The sequence below is a fragment of the Telopea speciosissima genome, chromosome 9 (assembly GCF_018873765.1).
Source record: "Telopea speciosissima isolate NSW1024214 ecotype Mountain lineage chromosome 9, Tspe_v1, whole genome shotgun sequence".
Classification (NCBI taxonomy): Eukaryota; Viridiplantae; Streptophyta; class Magnoliopsida; order Proteales; family Proteaceae; genus Telopea; species Telopea speciosissima.
In genome coordinates this window covers 284247-301919 of record NC_057924.1, presented here as the reverse complement: position 1 = coordinate 301919, position 17673 = coordinate 284247, and the positions used below count along the sequence as shown (strand labels likewise).

The following is a 17673-nucleotide window of genomic DNA, read 5'->3' as shown; positions in this document are numbered from 1 at the left end:
TGAGATAGTCCGCAATTAAAATCCTTCAGAAAGCTGGGAAACTTCTTAGGTTCTTCACCATGAGGCAAATAGGTAGAGGCAGGAGCTTTAGAAAATTCCATTGTACAGTCTTCTTGGTGCTACTGGTGGACTTGTTCTGCTGATGGAATTGCGAAATCAGGCTGAAGATTTGAATTAGCAAGACTGATTAAAGCCTCCAACTCTTGGACCGTAGATTGAAAGTCCACAGAGGAAGGCACAAGAGCAGAACAATTTACATCACTTGGAACCAATTGATGTGAAAAAGTTTGCTGAAACTGGAGCTCAGAAGAGTGTTGAGTAAACAAAGCTTCATTTTGAACGGCTTGAAGAAGGCAGGAGTTATTTAAAAACTGAACATGAGGTTGTCCTTGGCAAGTCCTAGAATCATTTTGAGTAGTAATGCCATCACCTTCATTACTTCCTTTTGCAGAGCTAACCTTTTCCGCACTAACCATAATAACATCATCAGAATCCTCCTTCAAGCCAACTTGAGATCCTTCTACCAAAGGTGGAGATAAATAGAAACCAACCCCCTTCAGAGGTTTTTCACGGTACAGACATGTTGCCGTTTGGTGACCGAGAAGGGCACAAGCAAAACAGGCCAAAAAACACTCAAACCGAAGGAAAATTACAATCTCATTCCCAGTTCCCATACACAATCTGGAAGATGCCACCAAAGGTAGTTGAAAATTAAAAAGTATTTTGATTCTAGCAGTCCAAGGGGGAAGTCCCCAGTGAGCCCAGTTCAGTAAAACAGAGAGAGGTTTCCCAAGAGGGGAAATAGCCAAGGACAGAGAATGTTCATTGAAACTACTTTCAGGAACATTAAGAAGTTGAACCCATAAGGAAATTTCACGAAACTCAGAGGAGTCACAGTGGGGTTGAAAAGGTGACCCCAGAAAAAGATGTAAAAAGTGTTCTGAAAACCACCAAGGTGATTCTGATAAAATAAAATTCCTTTCATCCATAGAGAAAAACTCCACCGAGAAAAAACCACCATCACATACATGAATGCATCGAGCTCCAAGGGATTGCCATAAAGTGGCGAGATGGCATCTAAGAGAAACAACAGGCAGGTCAGCCCAACCAAGAACCATACCAAAAAGGGTAGTTGGGCCAGCCGGTAAAAGATCTTCATCAGCCTCAAAGGAGGGGTCAGAATCAGGACAAGAGGGATTAGGCTTACCGGAATGAGCCAGATGGAGAGACTTCTGTCTAGTTTTGGTCGAAGATCCAGCACAAGAACGTCGATCACGCAGTCGACAAAACCCACTTGAAGAATGCTTGCTGCCGGAATGAGTACCAGAAGGACCACCAAACTCCGCTTTGTTTCAGATCCATGGTGGAGAGATAGGGTTCCAAGCCTGTTGTTTGTTGAAACGTTTGCTGGAGTTTTTGGTAGCGTTAGGGGAGTTAAAGTGTGCCATTAAGGACAAGACCAGACAAGATCAGGTCGGTGGGATCGGTGGGGACCAGGGTTGGAGGAGTAATGGTGGGGGACCAAAGAGATGTAGAGGGAGAATGAAAAGGATGGTCAGTGGGAGTAGAGTGAAGAAAGGAGTGTTGTAAGAAGAGTTTAAAAAGGAAAGTTAGGATAGGACCTCAGTATCATCAAAACTACCACATGAGGGCGATGAGGGCGCCACATAGAAGATTCACATACCCAAAAGAAAAAGTAACTAAGACGTCAGAGGAGAGACCAACTTAAAGCCAAGAAAAAATAGAAGTCAGAGAGAGACGAAAGTGGAAGGTGAGTTGGACTTCAGACACAGGTGGAGACATAGATGGATAGATCTTGCTAAACTATATTAATTTTCTTCTCTTTTATTTATTTATCTTTGCATATTACAGTTATCTCCATAAGCCATGTACTGAGTTCAACATTGCAAGCAAAGAGAATGTTTCCAATTAGTGATGTTAGAGAGCAATTTGATCTATAATAAATGGGAGAGGATTCTCTGAGCAAGGGGCATAGAGGAGTGCGCCAACGAGGTACAACAGAATGATATCGAACATAGGATGGTAGCGAGATCATTTTATATATATATATATATATATATAGATAGAGAGAGAGAGACGTTACCAGCATACCTTCTCTTGGCGGTTCAGAAAACCTTTTTCTATAATAAATATAAGAACCGAGTTTTCCTCCACCCACAGTAAATGGGATCCCATTCACTGAGGGGTGTGAGAGAGTGGGAATGGTTATCAGGAGAGTATTCGGGTAGGGGGTAGGATAGTCATTTTGCACCCTCCGTTAGATGTACTTGACGTCAAGTACGGGCAGGCAAATTGAGAGGATAAAGATCCCCCCTACTCCCACAAATAAATCACGAACCGCTCTCTCTTACCATTCTCAGACACGTCCCGTGTCACTGTCCCATTTTTCTCTCTTGCGTCAAGAGCTTGGAAGCTCTCCCTATTCCCACCAACCAAGACCATCTTCCACCTCTCCCTTTGGATTTGGTGCAACACTTTGCCCGGGCTGCACATGTAGCACCAGACTCAAGGCGGCGCGCATTGACCGCCTTACCCCTGCTCGGGCAAGGTGCTCAAGCAGGGGTAAGGCGGTCAATGCGTGCTGCCTTGAATCTGGTGCTGCATGTGCAGCCCGGACAAAGTGCTGCAAAGGATCTTTTTCGGCCTTTTTTCCCTCTTGCCACCTCCTACTTCTTCTCCATTAAAACAATACCCACCCTCCTTTCACGACACTTGGACCTCCTTCCTGCTGTGCACACAACTCCAACTCAACCATGGCCTCAATACTACACTCATGCATGTCTCCCTTTTTTGGGATAAAACTCATGGATATCTCCCTCTCCCATGTAAAAAGGTAAGAATAAGTGGCCCCCACTCTCTCTCTCTCTCTCTCTATGCATCTCCTGGTTCCGCTAACACATAGATACCTCCCCCTCCTCCGGCAGATAAATCACGAACCACTCTTTCTCTTACCATTCACAGACACGTCTTCGGTTTGTGATCGATCTGCAAATCGGTTTCAGAATTTCTTTCACGAGCTCATTTAGTATTTCTCGCGGGCTCACTCCTCCCCCCGCGTTGTTGCGCTTGGCAAAACCCAACTGTAATTCTTTCTTATCATGCAAATAAACCAGAATCATGAAATCTCATCCGGGTATTAATCTCTGTTTTCTTTGTTCTTCCACCCTCTTTTGTCTGTTTTTATCTCTCTCTCTCTCTCTCTCTCTCTCTCTCTCATGTACCTTGCCCTGGTCAAAGCTACATTTGTATGTTGAAAATTGGAAAGGAAACCCATTGATCCTTTCCCATTAGATCTGACAATAGAGATTATTATTACATCCTCCTCGCCAGCTTGAAACCCATCAACAGTCCGAACACTCACAGAGAAGTCATTATGTGTATCATATGTGCCCCTAAGTTTTTCTTTAATCGCAAAAACTTGAGCCTTGTATAGGGATATTACACCAACACTAAGCTTCTTCCTTGAAACAACCGATGCTGTAACAGTGAAAAATGGGTCATGTACATGTGCGCTCACATAGTATGTCCATATAAAAGAATAAGCTTTTCTAATCATTATGTAAAAAAGAAAAAAAAATCAATTCAAAGGAAAGTATTCAAAGAATTAATGATGAAATATACCTTTGAAGAGGCTTTCCACAATCTCAGAAACCACTGCCATCTTGCCATGCCCACCGTGTTCCCATACATATTACCTTGAAGGAAGTGTCTTTCATGGCTTCTTTCTTTGAGCTTTGGAGCATCCAAAATCTGTTTTCATCTCTACGTTCTTTCTTCCCCCAGCCCTTTTTACTCTGTTTTGTTTTCTCTCTCTCCTTGTATCGTTTTCGGTTAAAAAAAAAGAACTTTGCTTTTTTTTCCTTTTCTATTGTCCCTTCTCAGGAATTGTTGAGCACAGGTAGATGAAGCAGGGTCACAAAATCTCAACCGGGTATTTCATCTTTGTGTTCTTTCTTGTCCCACCTCTCTATTCTTTATTTTGGTTTCTCTCTCTCCTTCCCTCCACACCCGCAATCTGTTTTGGTTGAAAATGAGAAGTTGATTGATTGGGCTATAGTGGGTGTTTTTTTTAGGCCTACAAAAAGCTTTTCTCCATTTTTTAATTTCATTTTTTTAACCATATTGCTTTAAGAATTGAAGTTTCAAGGAATGCTAATTAAACTTGAGATGAGTTCATCTCTATTTTCTGTCATTGAGTGCAAACAAAAACTCAGACTTGCAAAGTTGGGGAATTTTTGCTCTTTTTTTCGCTCTGGTAAGACTTTTCAATTTTTTATTATTTCTGCTACAGCCATGGGTTATACATATTGGCTTTCTCTATTTTTGGGACTCCTTTTGATCTTTTTCTTTCTCATTTTTAGAGGCTCTAAGCGGGAATTTTTGCTCTTTTTTTTCTCTCTCTGTTTCTCTCCAACATGCGGCCACACGTGCATTTGCACATGTGAATTTACTAGTATATATATATATATATATCACATACCATGTTTATCATTGGGAGTGTCTGAGACTCTGAATGACATTTTTATAGGTGAATTTAGATTTATTTTTTTTTCCTTTTTTGGGATAGAGAATTTGGTGGATTTAAAATTTGACATCTTCTTTTAATTGCCTCTTGTCTTATTTTCAAAAATATTAAATTAAGGATATAAAAGGATTTTCAAAAATAATTTGAAAATGACATATTTTTTTAGTATTGTCATATGCATATTTTTCGAGTATTCATGTGAAATGACAATACTTAAAAGTCATTGGAAAAAATAGTATCTTATACTAAAAGGACCAAAAAGTTAGATTACAAATTATTTGACAATTTCCATCAAAAAATTATTTGACACCTTGAAGGGTGTCAATAAGAAAATCCCTTTATCAGTTATCACATCATTCTTTTATTTGGAGGGGGGAGGGGAGGGGATCGTGGAGAGATCGTTTTAGCCGATAGTGGCAACAGGAGACAAAATTATTTGACACTTGAACCCTTTGCTATTTAGGTGTCATGCGTCAACACATCCCTTGCAAGTTCATAGCAGAAAATATAAACATGCTCCAGATTATTATACAAGGAAGAATACTTCAAAGCTGGGAGATAACTCTTCAGAAAAAGGCACTTGAGCCCTGAACCCGAGCGTTTGATGTTCTCTACTGCAAACATAAGCAGCTTGGCTAAAATAGAACTTGAGCTGCAAGGAATCGCAGAAAGACTTCAATCTTATTCTTCCCTTGATTGACCAGCAGTGCTCCGGCTCACTTGGATTAGTTGACCCCTTAAACTGGACTCTTCCACCTACAAGGACAGCAGTTTGCAGAAAGCAAGTTTGTATTATATCATAAAATATGGGAATTCGTGTTCCTGTAAGATCTTGAAGGTGCACATATAATAGGCCAAATTCAGGCATCCAAATTACGCAGCTCCATGGCCCATATTGAATAAAGCAAGAGTGGTCAATATAAACCACTCTCTCTTTTTTGCTTTATAAATTATAGCACACGTCACAGTTATTTCAAACCAGCAAAGAATAACCACTGCTGCAGTGTTTTGTTATAACATTGTGTGTCTCTCTCTCTCTCTAAATGACTCTTTTTGCCACATGAAAGGCAGATGACCTGGGGAACATTGAAACACTTTTTGGACTACCAACTCAACTGCCAATAATAATAGCAGACTGGGACGTGGGTCAATGTAAAGCCACACACTTTTTTGCTCTCTGAGATAGCAGCACTTTCTTGACTTTTTCTAAAGAGACAAGATTGGACAAGTGACTCTTTTTGCCACGTGGCAAAGGACCAAGCGACTGAATCTTGCCATGTGAAAGGGAGATAACCTGAAATAGGCTGGGAAACTTTTTGAACTACCAACTCAACTGCCATATGTCACAGTCATTTCAAACCAGAAAATAACAACCACTGCTGCAGTGTTTTATTAGAACTCTCTCTGTCTCTCTCACTCTCTCTCACACACACACACACACACACACACACACCCACACACACCAGAAGATGAGTCTCCTAAGTAAAGGGTGCCTTTCATGGAATACAATGTGAAGTTCTCCTAAGTAGATCATTGTATCATTTACGGTAGAAAGCAACTATAACTAGGATTAAGGCCAAACCTGTAACATATGTGTTTTTGTTAATAGATCTCCACATTCTTCAACCAGAGCCCTTTCTCTGCTGGCCACCTCAGCTAATTCTGAAATCAGAGTAACCAGTCTCTCGGTCTGTGTTTTGTTTCACAACGAACACACATACAAAAAAAAACAGGAGGATCAATAAAAAATGGACAACAGAAAGTCCAAATGGAAATGATGCATGTGGCAATGGTGCAGATGTGCTCTGATTTGTGAGATTATTGCTCTTACAAGTGAGAGCAGTAAATTTAAAAAAAAAAATTAATGCAAAAATGCTTAATCCCAAATAATTCAGTATATTTCATTGAGAACTTCAACCTTACAATCATATTATTTTATCTTTCTCTATCTTATGTTGATTGAAATGAAAGCTGTTTCATCCACCGCACCTTTGGTAAAAAGTTTCTAAGATGGAATGATATTATTCCCATCACATTTGATGCTGAATTTAAAGCTTCCTCTACCTCTCTGAAGTCAACCTGCACATATAGTGATGTTCGTTTTTATTACAACTGCTGATAAATCAAAATTACATCAGCAAATATGGTTAAACAATGACTTTAAAATCCGTACAGAAAAAGGAAAGTCACAGATAGAAAAAATATGTGCGAAACAATCATTGAAACCTTATGTTTAAAAATGGTCACAACAAACAGAAATGAATATTTACCCTCACGTTTCCATTGATTGGAAGTCGAAGCAGGGTATCCTGCAAAGCTTTAATAGCTCCTGATAGTGAAGTTGAATAATTCTCTTCGATTGCTGACCATTCTTCCAAATATGGCATCTGAAACAGTTCCCAACAGAAACATACATATTAGGGATAGGAGGTTAATAACTGATGAACTTTGTATCTATCCAAAAAAAAAAAAAAAACTGATGAACTTTGTGCCTTGCTGTAAACAAAATGAATAGCATGTACTTTGCCAGAAAATAGGTATATCTAGAAGCAAACCTGGAGAAAATGAGTTTGCAATCCTGCAGTAGTACAATGAGCAAACTAAAAGAGAAATGAATTGGATTGGGGGCAAAGTGACTTTGGACTGTTAGAATACTCTCTCAAAAGACTGGTCTGTTAAGTGGAGGTACTACCAGGCATATGAACGGAATGAGGCACTCACAGCCGAATCGTTATCCCCTCCAATTCGCTGACCGCTCCAATTCCTCACATAGGGGGTGGAAATGACCATCCTACCCCCTGCCCGAACACACTGCCCAAGACTGCCCAAGGTGGGGTCCACTTCCCCCATTAGAGGAATTTGAGGAATTGGTGCGGGCAGCGAATGGGAGGTGATAATTATTCCTCACAGCCAATGTGGGATCTAACACTCCCCCTTCACTTGTAGGTGGGTTGGGGAACCACCGTACACGTGGACGAAGTAGACACATGGAGGCGGGATCAGGACCTGCCTCTAATACTATGCTAGATTTCCATCTCAAAAGGCTGGTCTGTTAAGTGGATGTACTACAAAGTATATAAACGGAATGAGGATCCCACTCACAGTCGATGTGGATCTAACATGGACATGAAGCAATATCACATTCATATTCTTGAAAAGGGGAGGACAAAGAGGAAAAAAACTAATAACCTATTCATTGTACTGTCGCTACACAATTCCCAACAAAGGAACTAATGGTGAAAGCACAACAGAGAAATATTCAAGCCATTAGAAAGAATGAGGATCACACATACAGTCTATTTTTGGGTCAAATAGACAAACTTACACTAACAAACAAGCCTTATCCCAAAATGTGGTCGGCTACATGGATCCTTACCCTCCAATAAACTCTATTCAAGGTGATACTTGATACAAGACCCAAGCTATTGTCGTAATATGGGTAGAAGGGTATATTTGTCTATTAGGGTTTATTAATATTGCCCTGTGGTATAATCATAAATTGTACTTCATAGTTCTGTTATAAATAAAGAGGGCTTGTGTCTCATTGACATAAGTTCAATTCGACAAATCCATCATGGTATCAGAGCGAGGATCAACTTTGGGATCCAAACCCTTAGAGTCATCGCCGCCAACATCCAGTGCCTCCACTCTCTCTCGGTTTCACTACCAACACCCGACGCCTCTACCCTCTCTCTTGGCCTCTTGGTTTTACCGCCAGCCGCCAGTCACTTTCTCTCTCGCGCCTCTCTCTCTATCGGTCTAACCGCCAGCCACCACCGCTACCCTCTTCAGCCGTTGCCGCTAGCCACCACCACTTCCGCCTTGCCCTCATTCTTCTTTTTCCCTTGGTGGTGAGTTTCCCACCAAGGGTTCCTTACCTATTATGCTTTAGATCTCCATCTTCTGTGTTTGGAGATTTTCTTATGTGGTAGGATCTCTCGTTGTTACCCATCTTTGTGATTAGCAACTATGTCGGACATGTCAACTACATCTATTGGACAGGAAGGAGTAGTCCTACAATGCGAGCGCTAGCCACCACCACTTCTTCCTTGCCCTCCTTCTTTTTCCCTTGGTGGTGAGTTCTTTCCCACCAAGGGTTCCTTACCTATTATGCTTTAGATCTCAATCTTCTGTGTTTGGAGATTTTCTTATGTGGTAGGATCTCTCGTTGTTACCCATCTTTGTGATTATCAACTATGTCAGACATGCCGACTGCATCTATTGGATAGGAAGAAGTAGTCCTACAGTGCGAGCGCGACTTCCCTTCGTGCCCTATGAGCTCCATCAAACTAGATGAGAGCAACTAGTTGATGTGGTCCCGTTCAAGTTCTCTTGTAGTGGGCTTTCGTGGCCTTTTTGGCTACCTTACAGGGGATTCTGTCAAGCCTACTAATGCTGGCCTTTCTCAAATTAAATAGTATACTGACAACTGCCTTGTTATGTCATGTCTCATCAATTCTATGGATCCTAGCATTGCACGAGGGTATCTTCTTATAGACACTGTAGCAAAAATCTGGAAGGCTGCGAAGGAGACATATTCCTAGGTTGGTATGATGCACAATGCAATGAACTTAGGAAGAAGATCCATGACACCAAGTAAAAAGAGATGTCTTTATTCTAGTGATACAGATATTGTTGCCTTCAGAAAATGGGAAGATAAACTTCGCATTTATGACTTTCTTGCTGGCCTAAATATGGAGTTTGATTAGATTAGGGCTCATATCCTGAATCGTGATCCTTTTCCCATTCTTGAGCAAGCATATTCCATGGTACAATCTGAAGACAGCCGCCACACTGCTGTGCTCCATCCTATGACATTAGAGCGATCGGCCCTTTACTTTGGCTCAGGCACTCCATCTCATGGGAACGTTTCTCGTGGTACTGCTGATAACTCTGTTTCAGAGAGAGCACCTATGAAGTGCGATTTTTATGGGAAAGAACACCATACCATAGACAAATGTTGGAAGTTATATGGGCGTCCTCCACTATCTTGCGGTTGTGGGCAAGGTCGTCCCACTGGTGCTACTGCCCACTATTCTACCTCTGATGATGCTTCTACAAATTCTTCTCTCTTTGGAAGAGCTACTCACCATGCGTCGTCTGATGTCTTGATTTGAACCTTCATCTTCATCAGTGACATCTGCCAGTGTTAGGTCTGCTACATCCCTGCTAGAGTCCTATGACTCATCTCCTTCTACTTCAGGTATTTCTTTCGGTGGCCATTGTGCGTCAATCATTTCCTTTCCTTGGATAATCAACTTAGGTGCTACCGATCATATGACTGGGTCTCCTTCTCAATTTTTTTAATATCTCCCTTTGTCAGGTAACAGTAAGTTCGTGTTGCAGATGGATCCCTCTCCTCTGTTTTGGGAAAAGGGTCCATCAAGTGTTCACCAATTTTATCCCCACTCCTCTGTTCTCCATTCCCTAATTTTTCTACTAATCTCTTGTCTATTAGTAGTCTCACACAGGATTTAAATTGCAAAGTAACATTTTTCCATCTCACTATATTTTTCAAGACTTAGAAATGGGATGTACGATTGGCAGTAGTAAAGTGGATGGTGGTTTGTACTTGCTTGAGAGATCTCCATCAGTTTTGACTACTGTAACATCTCTCCCCGATACATCTACTTTTGCTTTATCGGAGTTACACAGATGGCATCGTCGTTTGGATCACCCACCTCTAGAAACTTTATCTAAGCTTTTTCCTGATTTAGTTAAGCCCAATAGTTTCTTTTGTAATGCTTGCATTTTTGCAAAGCAAACTAGAGTTGTTTACCCTATTTCTGATAATAAAAGTTTGATTCTGTTTGGTGTAATACATTCTGATGTATGGGGCCCTGCCTAGTGTATGTCTACTTCTGGATATCGATTGTTTATTACATTCATTGATTGCTTTAGCTGCACCACTTGGATTTACCTATTACAGCAGAAGAGCGATGTTTTCCCTGTTTTCAATCATTCCATAAAATGGTACAAAAACTCAATTTGATGCCAAGATCAAAATTCTTCACTTTGATAATGGCAAAGAGTATATGGATGGTTTGTTACATTCATTGATTTCTTTAGCCGCACCACTTGGATTTACTTATTACAGCAGAAGAGAGATGTTTTCCCTGTTTTCAGTCATTCCATAAAATGGTACAAAAACTCAATTTGATGCCAAGATCAAGATTCTTCACATTGATAATGGCAAAGAGTATATGGATGGTTTATTCCAGTTATATTTGTTTGACCATGGGATTATTCACCAGACTAACTGTGTTGACCACCCTGCACAGAATGGTGTCGCTGAACGTAAGATTCTACATCTCTTAGAAGTGGCTTGTTCACTTGTGTTTGCCATGGCGGTTCCTCCTCAGTATTGAGGTGATGCAGTTCTCTTGGCAGCCTATCTTGGAAGTAGCTTGTTCACTTATGTTTGCCATGGCGCTTCCTCCTCAGTATTGAGGTGATGTAGTTTTCCTGGCAGCCTCTTATCAACAAGATGTTGTCTCATATGTTGCCATCCTGCTGCCTTCTTGAGGTTCTTCTGGGTTCTTCCTCCTTTGTTGTCCCGCCAAAGGTGTTTTAGTTGTGTGGTCTTTGCTCACAATCACCATGTATGTGGCAAGTTTGACCCCAGGGGACCCCGGTGTATTTTTCTTGGCTACTCTACCACTGAGAAGGGTGGCTATCATCCCTCTTCACGGAAGATGTTTATAACCATGGATGTGGTCTTTCAAGAATCTAAGCCATTTTATTCTTCTACTACATCTCTTCAGGGGGAGTCTTCTCCAAGAGAAGAGGAGCCCTTAACTTCTCTCATGGATATACCGATGGTGGATGATACTTCACCAGAGCTTGAAGAGGATATGACAAGGCAGGAACACCAACCCACAGTTCAGGGAGAGCAACCTCCAATTGTTTCTCCTTCGAAAGTTTTTGTTCATACTCGAAGAAAGAAGAGTAAGGCAATTTGACAAGACCACCACCATCACACCTAGCCAATAGGCCTTACCAGATTCAAGTCCTGTAAAAGATCGCACTCTATCTAGTGAGTCTCTTCCTTCTAGTGATCCAAGTCTCCATTCACCAATTGCTATTCGTAAACCCAATAGAACTTGTATTCAGCATCCTATTTCTAACATTATTTCATATGACTCCCTTTCTCCCTCCTTCCATACTTTTGTTTCTTCGTTGTCTTCTGCTTCCATTCTTAACACCTATTAGGAAGCATTGGCTAACTCAAGATGGAAAGAGGCAATAAATGGAGATGAGGGCTCTTGGGAAGAATGATACGTGGGACAGTACATCTTCCTCCAGGGAAGAAACATGTAGGTTGCAAATTGGTTTTCGCAATTAAAAAGAAACTAGATAGAACAGTAGACAGATGCAAAGCAAGGTTGGTTGCTAGAGGATTTACTCAGACATATGGGATCGTCTATCAGGAGACTCAGACATATGGGATTGGCAAAATGAATTTAGTTCAAGTTATTTTCTCTTGTATAGTTAACCTAGGATGGGACCTTCAGCAACTGGATGTCACGAATGCATTCCTCCATGGTGAACTTGAAGAGGAGGTGTATATGGATATCCCACTTGGATTTGCATCCCAGGAAAACTATGGGAAGGTTTGTAAACTAAAAAGGGCTTTGTACGGGTTGAAACAGTCTCCCAAGGCATTGTTTGGGCAATTCCATAGAGTCATGGTGTCCATTGGTTATAAACAGAGTAATGCAAATTATACTTTGTTTATTAAGAAGATGGGTAGCCATATTACGGTGTTGATTGTCTATGTGGATGAGATCATAATTATTGGGAGCAGTGTAGATGAGATATCTCAATTGAAGACTTATCTAGGAACAGAGTTTGAGATCAAAGACCTAGGTAGGTTGAGATATTTCTTTGGCATAGAAGTTGCTCATTCAACCCTAAAGATCTTCCTCAAATCTCAACGGAAGTATACCCTTGATCTCTTGTCAGCTATAGGAATGTTGAGATGTAATCCAGCAAATACACCTTTTGAGCCTAATTCTCATCTCAGGAACAAGGATGATGAATCAGTCGACAAGGGCAGCTATCAGAGGTTGGTTGGAAGACTAATACAATCGTTCCACACTAGGCCGGACATAGCTTTTGTTGTTAGGGTGGTTAGTTAGTACATGCACGACCCTCGCTCATCACACTTGGAGGTTGTGTATTGAATTTTGAGATACCTGAAATCTGTTCCTGGTAAAGGTGTTCTCTTTTCTTTATACAATCACCTACGTATTGAAGCCTTCACAGGTGCAGATTGGGCTGGCTGTCCAAATGATCGACGATCTACTTCAGGATATTGCACCTTTGTTGGTGGCAATCTTGTCACCTGGTGGAGCAGGAAGCAAGCAGTTGTAGCTCGATCCAGTGTAGAAGCGGAATTTCGGGCTATAGATCATGGCATATGTGGACTATTCTAACTTCAAGGGTTACTTCAGGATCTAGGAGTCTCAGTCAAGCTGCCTATGCGCCAATATTGTGACAGCAAATCAGCAATCAACATTGCACATAATCCAATCTAGCACGATCAAACAAAGCAGGTTGAGATTGATCGTCACTTTATAAAGGAGAAGCTGGAACAAGGAATCATTTGTGTTCCATTTATTCCATCAGATGAACAGTTAGCTAATGTGTTTAGTAAGGGACCAAGTATTAAAAATTTTGGTTCTATTGTTAGAAAGTTGGGTATGCTTGATATCTATGCACCAACTTGAGGGGGAATATTGAAATATGGGTATGTTGGAATACGTACTCCAGAATACCGTGGGGGTATTCTGGTCTTTTTGGGTGTAGTTTTATTCTTCTTATATTATTAAGTTTATGTCGGCTATGTGGGTTTAAGTCCCACATTGCCTAGTTTAGTCTCTTTGTAATTTCCCCTCTATTATAAATAGAGGAGCTTACCTATCAATTAATAAATTCAAGTATTTTACAACTTCCATCTTCTCTTCTCTCTTTTCTTCTCTCTAGAGTTACTGGTTACAGGTTCTAGGTTTTCTACATGGTATTAGAGCTGTTGTAACCAGTGATTGATTCTCTCCAAGATTTGCAGTTCTGAGAGTCGTTTCAAGGTTCTCCGATTTATGGAGAAACCCTAGTCATAGAAAGAAAAGAAGAACTAGGGTTTCCTGCTTGTTTCATCCTTGTAATTTTATTTATTTGGAAATCGTGAGGTTCTACATTGAAGGCTTGCGGTTTCCAGTTTTGGAAATTTTTTTGCAGTTTCATATACTGAGTATGCTGATGATTGTAAGTGTTAAGATTTTGATGCTGCAAAGTGTTCCCTTTATCTATCGCTGATGTTGCTAATTTGCTACATCATCAGGTAATGAAGACAACTGCTATTGGTTTTTTGTTTCTTAAACTACTGATGATCGAAGGAAGTGATGCAAGGTTTGGTGATCGAAAGAGGGCTTTTCTTGATCGTATGCTGCCTCTATTTGAGAGACGTGATCTCCCTGCCTCTGATTTGCTTTTATACCTCGACTGCTATTAATCTCTGTTGATTTGTTGTGGTCTGGTGTTTCATTGAGTCCAGAGGTTGAAGACAAGGTTTCCATCTCTGTTGGAGCTTTTCTGTTATTGAAACCCCTTCTGTTTGATTTCCGCCTCTGATTTTCTGATGTTTGAGATTTGCGATTTGTTCGGTTGCGATTCTCTTCCGATGCTGCTGTTCTAAGACCATAGCTACCATCTATCGATTTGGATTCTTCGAATCTGTTGGGGTTTAGAAGTTTCGATTTGGCCTTGCTTCTACCGCCAGATTTGTTTTGAAGGAGTTCTTTCAATTGGGATCGACATGGGTTACCGCTGGACTGAGTTCTTCTCCCATCGTGTGAGGTTGAAGACAGCGTTATATTGTGAATATTTTATTCCTCAACTTTCCAGAATTACCCATCCTTTCTCCCATCGTGAGGTTGAACTGTTGAAGACAGCGTTATATTGTTTTGGCTGGTTGCGTGAGGAAGACATCCAATATCTCAAAGTGGGTTTCCTTTTATGAGTTGGTTTCCTGTTTGGTTACTCTACTTTATTCCTAGCGTTTTATTTTATTCTTTAAGTTCCCTTTAATGCCCTTATCATCTTTTCTTATCTACCTTTGTCCTTATTTTACTGTTTATTCCAACATTACTCTTTTGCCTTGGGTGGTATTTGTAAGTAGATTTCATCTAAATTATCTACCCAAGAGCCCCTTGAAAATTCTGGTTATTTACAAGATTGCCACTCTCCATAGCCATTATTTTACTTATTGCATCCTATTGCTTTTTGTTTACCAAAAAGGCCCTTGCAAAATTCTGGTTATTTACGGAACTGCCATTACCTTTTAATACATTCCCCTATTTGACTACCCAATTGACCCTTGAAAATTCTGGTTTATTACCAGTTTGCCCTTTGGCTTGGATTGCATTTAAAAGTGGATTTCCACCAAATTACATCCATGCCATCCTTTTTTTTCAACACCGTTCCCTTTCAATAATTCTAATTCCCTTCATATCCCAAAACATACCTTTGGCATATACCCATAACTACTTTGGAACCTTTTGGTAAATTACAATTTTGCCATTCCTTCCTTTTTAATTTTCCATAGCACTTTTAGAAAATTCTGGAATATTTTGTTTTTGCCCTATCTTTTACATTATCTCTGTTATGTCCACGTGTACTATACGTGAGGGGGGGATTATGTACAGTACACCTGCAGACATTGTAGAAGCAGAACTTGCAGGAACACTTGGTGCAAAGCATAGAAGATCAGAGTTTTCACCCTTGCCAATGGGTATCTACTTTGTTATTGGGTTGAGTTTGCCGTAAGGGGGAGATTAAAGTATTGAAATATTGAAGATATTTGGTTGTTGCTTATTTGAAGACTTTCAATTGGGTTGATACAGTTTTTTTCCGCTGCCTGATTCAGTTTGTTTTCGCTACTTGCTACTCTAGTTATTTCACTTCAAGCTTGTATGTCACTATGACAATCTGAGATTCATCACTGGATAGCTATTGAAGATCCTTGAAAGCTGCCTTTTTTGGAAGACATTCCAGTCCCGGTTTGCTGATCATGTCTGTCCAAGTTTTGAAGATCTATTTTTTCAAGTTCTTGAAGGTTTATTTGGGAGCTGCATTCATATGTCAAGCTGGATTCTGCTGCAACTTAGTTTTTTCCCATTTTTGTTCAAGTTGGGCATTAGTACCTTATATGCGCCAACTTGAGGGGGAGTGTTAGCATTGAGTTCTTTTTTCTTTAGTTCAAGCTGGATCTTCTTTCTTTATTTATTTGTATAATCCAGCTGGAGGGGGGAGTGTTGAAATATATACTCCAGAATACCGTGGGGGGTATTATGGTCTTTTTGGGGGTAGTTTTATTCTTCTTATATTATTAAGTTTATGTCGGCTATGTGTGTGTAAGTCCCACATCGCCTAGATTAGTCTCTTTGTAATTTCCCCTCTATTATAAATAGAGGAGCTTACCTATCAATTAACAAATTCAAGTATTTTTGAACTTCCATCTTCTCTTCTCTCTTTTCTTCTCTCTAGAGTTACTGGTTATAGGTCCTAGGTTTTCTACAGGGTACAATGGTATATTTGTCCATTAGGGTTTATTAGTATTGTCCTAAAGTTATAATTGTAACTAGTACTTCATAGTTCTATTATAAATAAAGAGAGCTTATGTTTCATTGACATAAGTTCAATTCCCTAAATCCATCAGTTATGCATGTCTTTCCTCACCACTTCTCCTTAGGTCATTTTAGGTCTGCCCCTGGCTCGTTCCTTCAATCAAAATTATATTACTCTTCTGTACTGGGGCATCCAAAAGCCTCCATTGAACATGGCTATGGCACCTCAAACGACTTTCTTGTAGCTTATCATGGATCTACTCCCATACGAGCTCTTATATGATAATTCCTTACTTTATCCTTCCTAGATTTGCCACTCATCCATTTCAACATCCTTATCTCCACTAAACTGAGTTTATCTATATGATGCTTCTTAACTGCCCAACATTCTGCACCATACATCATAACCGATTGTATGATTGTCCAATAAAATTTTATTTTAAGTTGTAAGGAATACGCCTATCACACCATATTGGATGCACCTCTCCACTTCATCCATCCTATTTTAATTCTCTGCGAAATCTCCCTCTCATCAATTTTCACCTCCTCATTATCTGTCCTAGTGTACCCAAAGTTACACACCATATACTACGTCTTTGTTCTACTTCTTAAAACCTTTTGATTCCCAAGTTGATCTCCATAACTCTAACTTGGCGTTAATCCTTACTTTTGTCTCATCCACCAAAACAATATCATCAGCAAAAAGCATACACCAAGGAACCTCATCTTGAATGTCTCTGGTTAAATCATCCATGATAAGCGCAAACAAATAAGGGATTAAAGCATACACCCAATTGTAATTGGGAATTCACTACCTTGACTGCCCCCCTCCATAATTCTTACTCTTCTCATCGCAACATCATATATATCTTTAATTATGTCCACATATTTACTTGAAACACTTTTCTTCTCTAGTACTTGCTTTTTCTAGGAGATACTTCTTGCAATCTCAAAATCTTTCCATAAGTCTCCTAATTATTAGGTACATAGTTTCCGTCGTGGATCTTCCTGGCATAAACCAAATTGGTTCTCCGTAATCGTAGTTTCTTGTCTCAAGTGGGTTTCAATAACCCTCTCCCATAATTTCATATTCTGATTCATTAGTTTTATGCCTCTATAATTATTGCAACTCTGAATATCACCTTTATTTTTATAAATCGGAACCACGATGCTTCTCCTCCATTCATATGGCATTTTCCTTGTGCTCATAATCTTATTAAACAGCTTGGTTAGCCAAGATAAACCACAGATTCCTAAGCTCTTCCACATTTCCATTGGGAGATCATATGGGCCTTGTAGACAACCTAATTCTTCGTATATATCCAGACATGTGGTGTCTTGATTGATAATGCAGTCTTCTAGAACACTATTTACTCGAAGTATCTTCATTTAATAGGCTACAGAAATAACCTTCCCATCTCTTCCTAATGTCCCCATCCCTTATTAGTACTTTACCATCTTCACTTTCAATACATCTAACATTGTCGAGATCTCTACTCT

At 40.1% G+C, this 17673-nt stretch overlaps 1 protein-coding gene across 1 annotated transcript in view; it reads right to left on the bottom strand.

Annotated features, from left to right (window-relative positions):
* Nucleotides 1-5044: 5044 nt before the first annotated feature.
* The window catches only part of LOC122639074 (QWRF motif-containing protein 6-like), a 36509-nt gene continuing 23880 nt past the window's right edge, over nucleotides 5045-17673 (bottom strand). The window contains exons 3-6 of the mRNA XM_043831911.1: nucleotides 6817-6933; nucleotides 6536-6625; nucleotides 6129-6236; nucleotides 5045-5302 (exon numbers count right to left, since the gene is read on the bottom strand). Coding sequence (XP_043687846.1) covers nucleotides 5228-5302; nucleotides 6129-6236; nucleotides 6536-6625; nucleotides 6817-6933 — 390 coding nt within the window. The 3' untranslated portion in view covers nucleotides 5045-5227. The remainder of the gene's footprint in view (nucleotides 5303-6128; nucleotides 6237-6535; nucleotides 6626-6816; nucleotides 6934-17673) is intronic.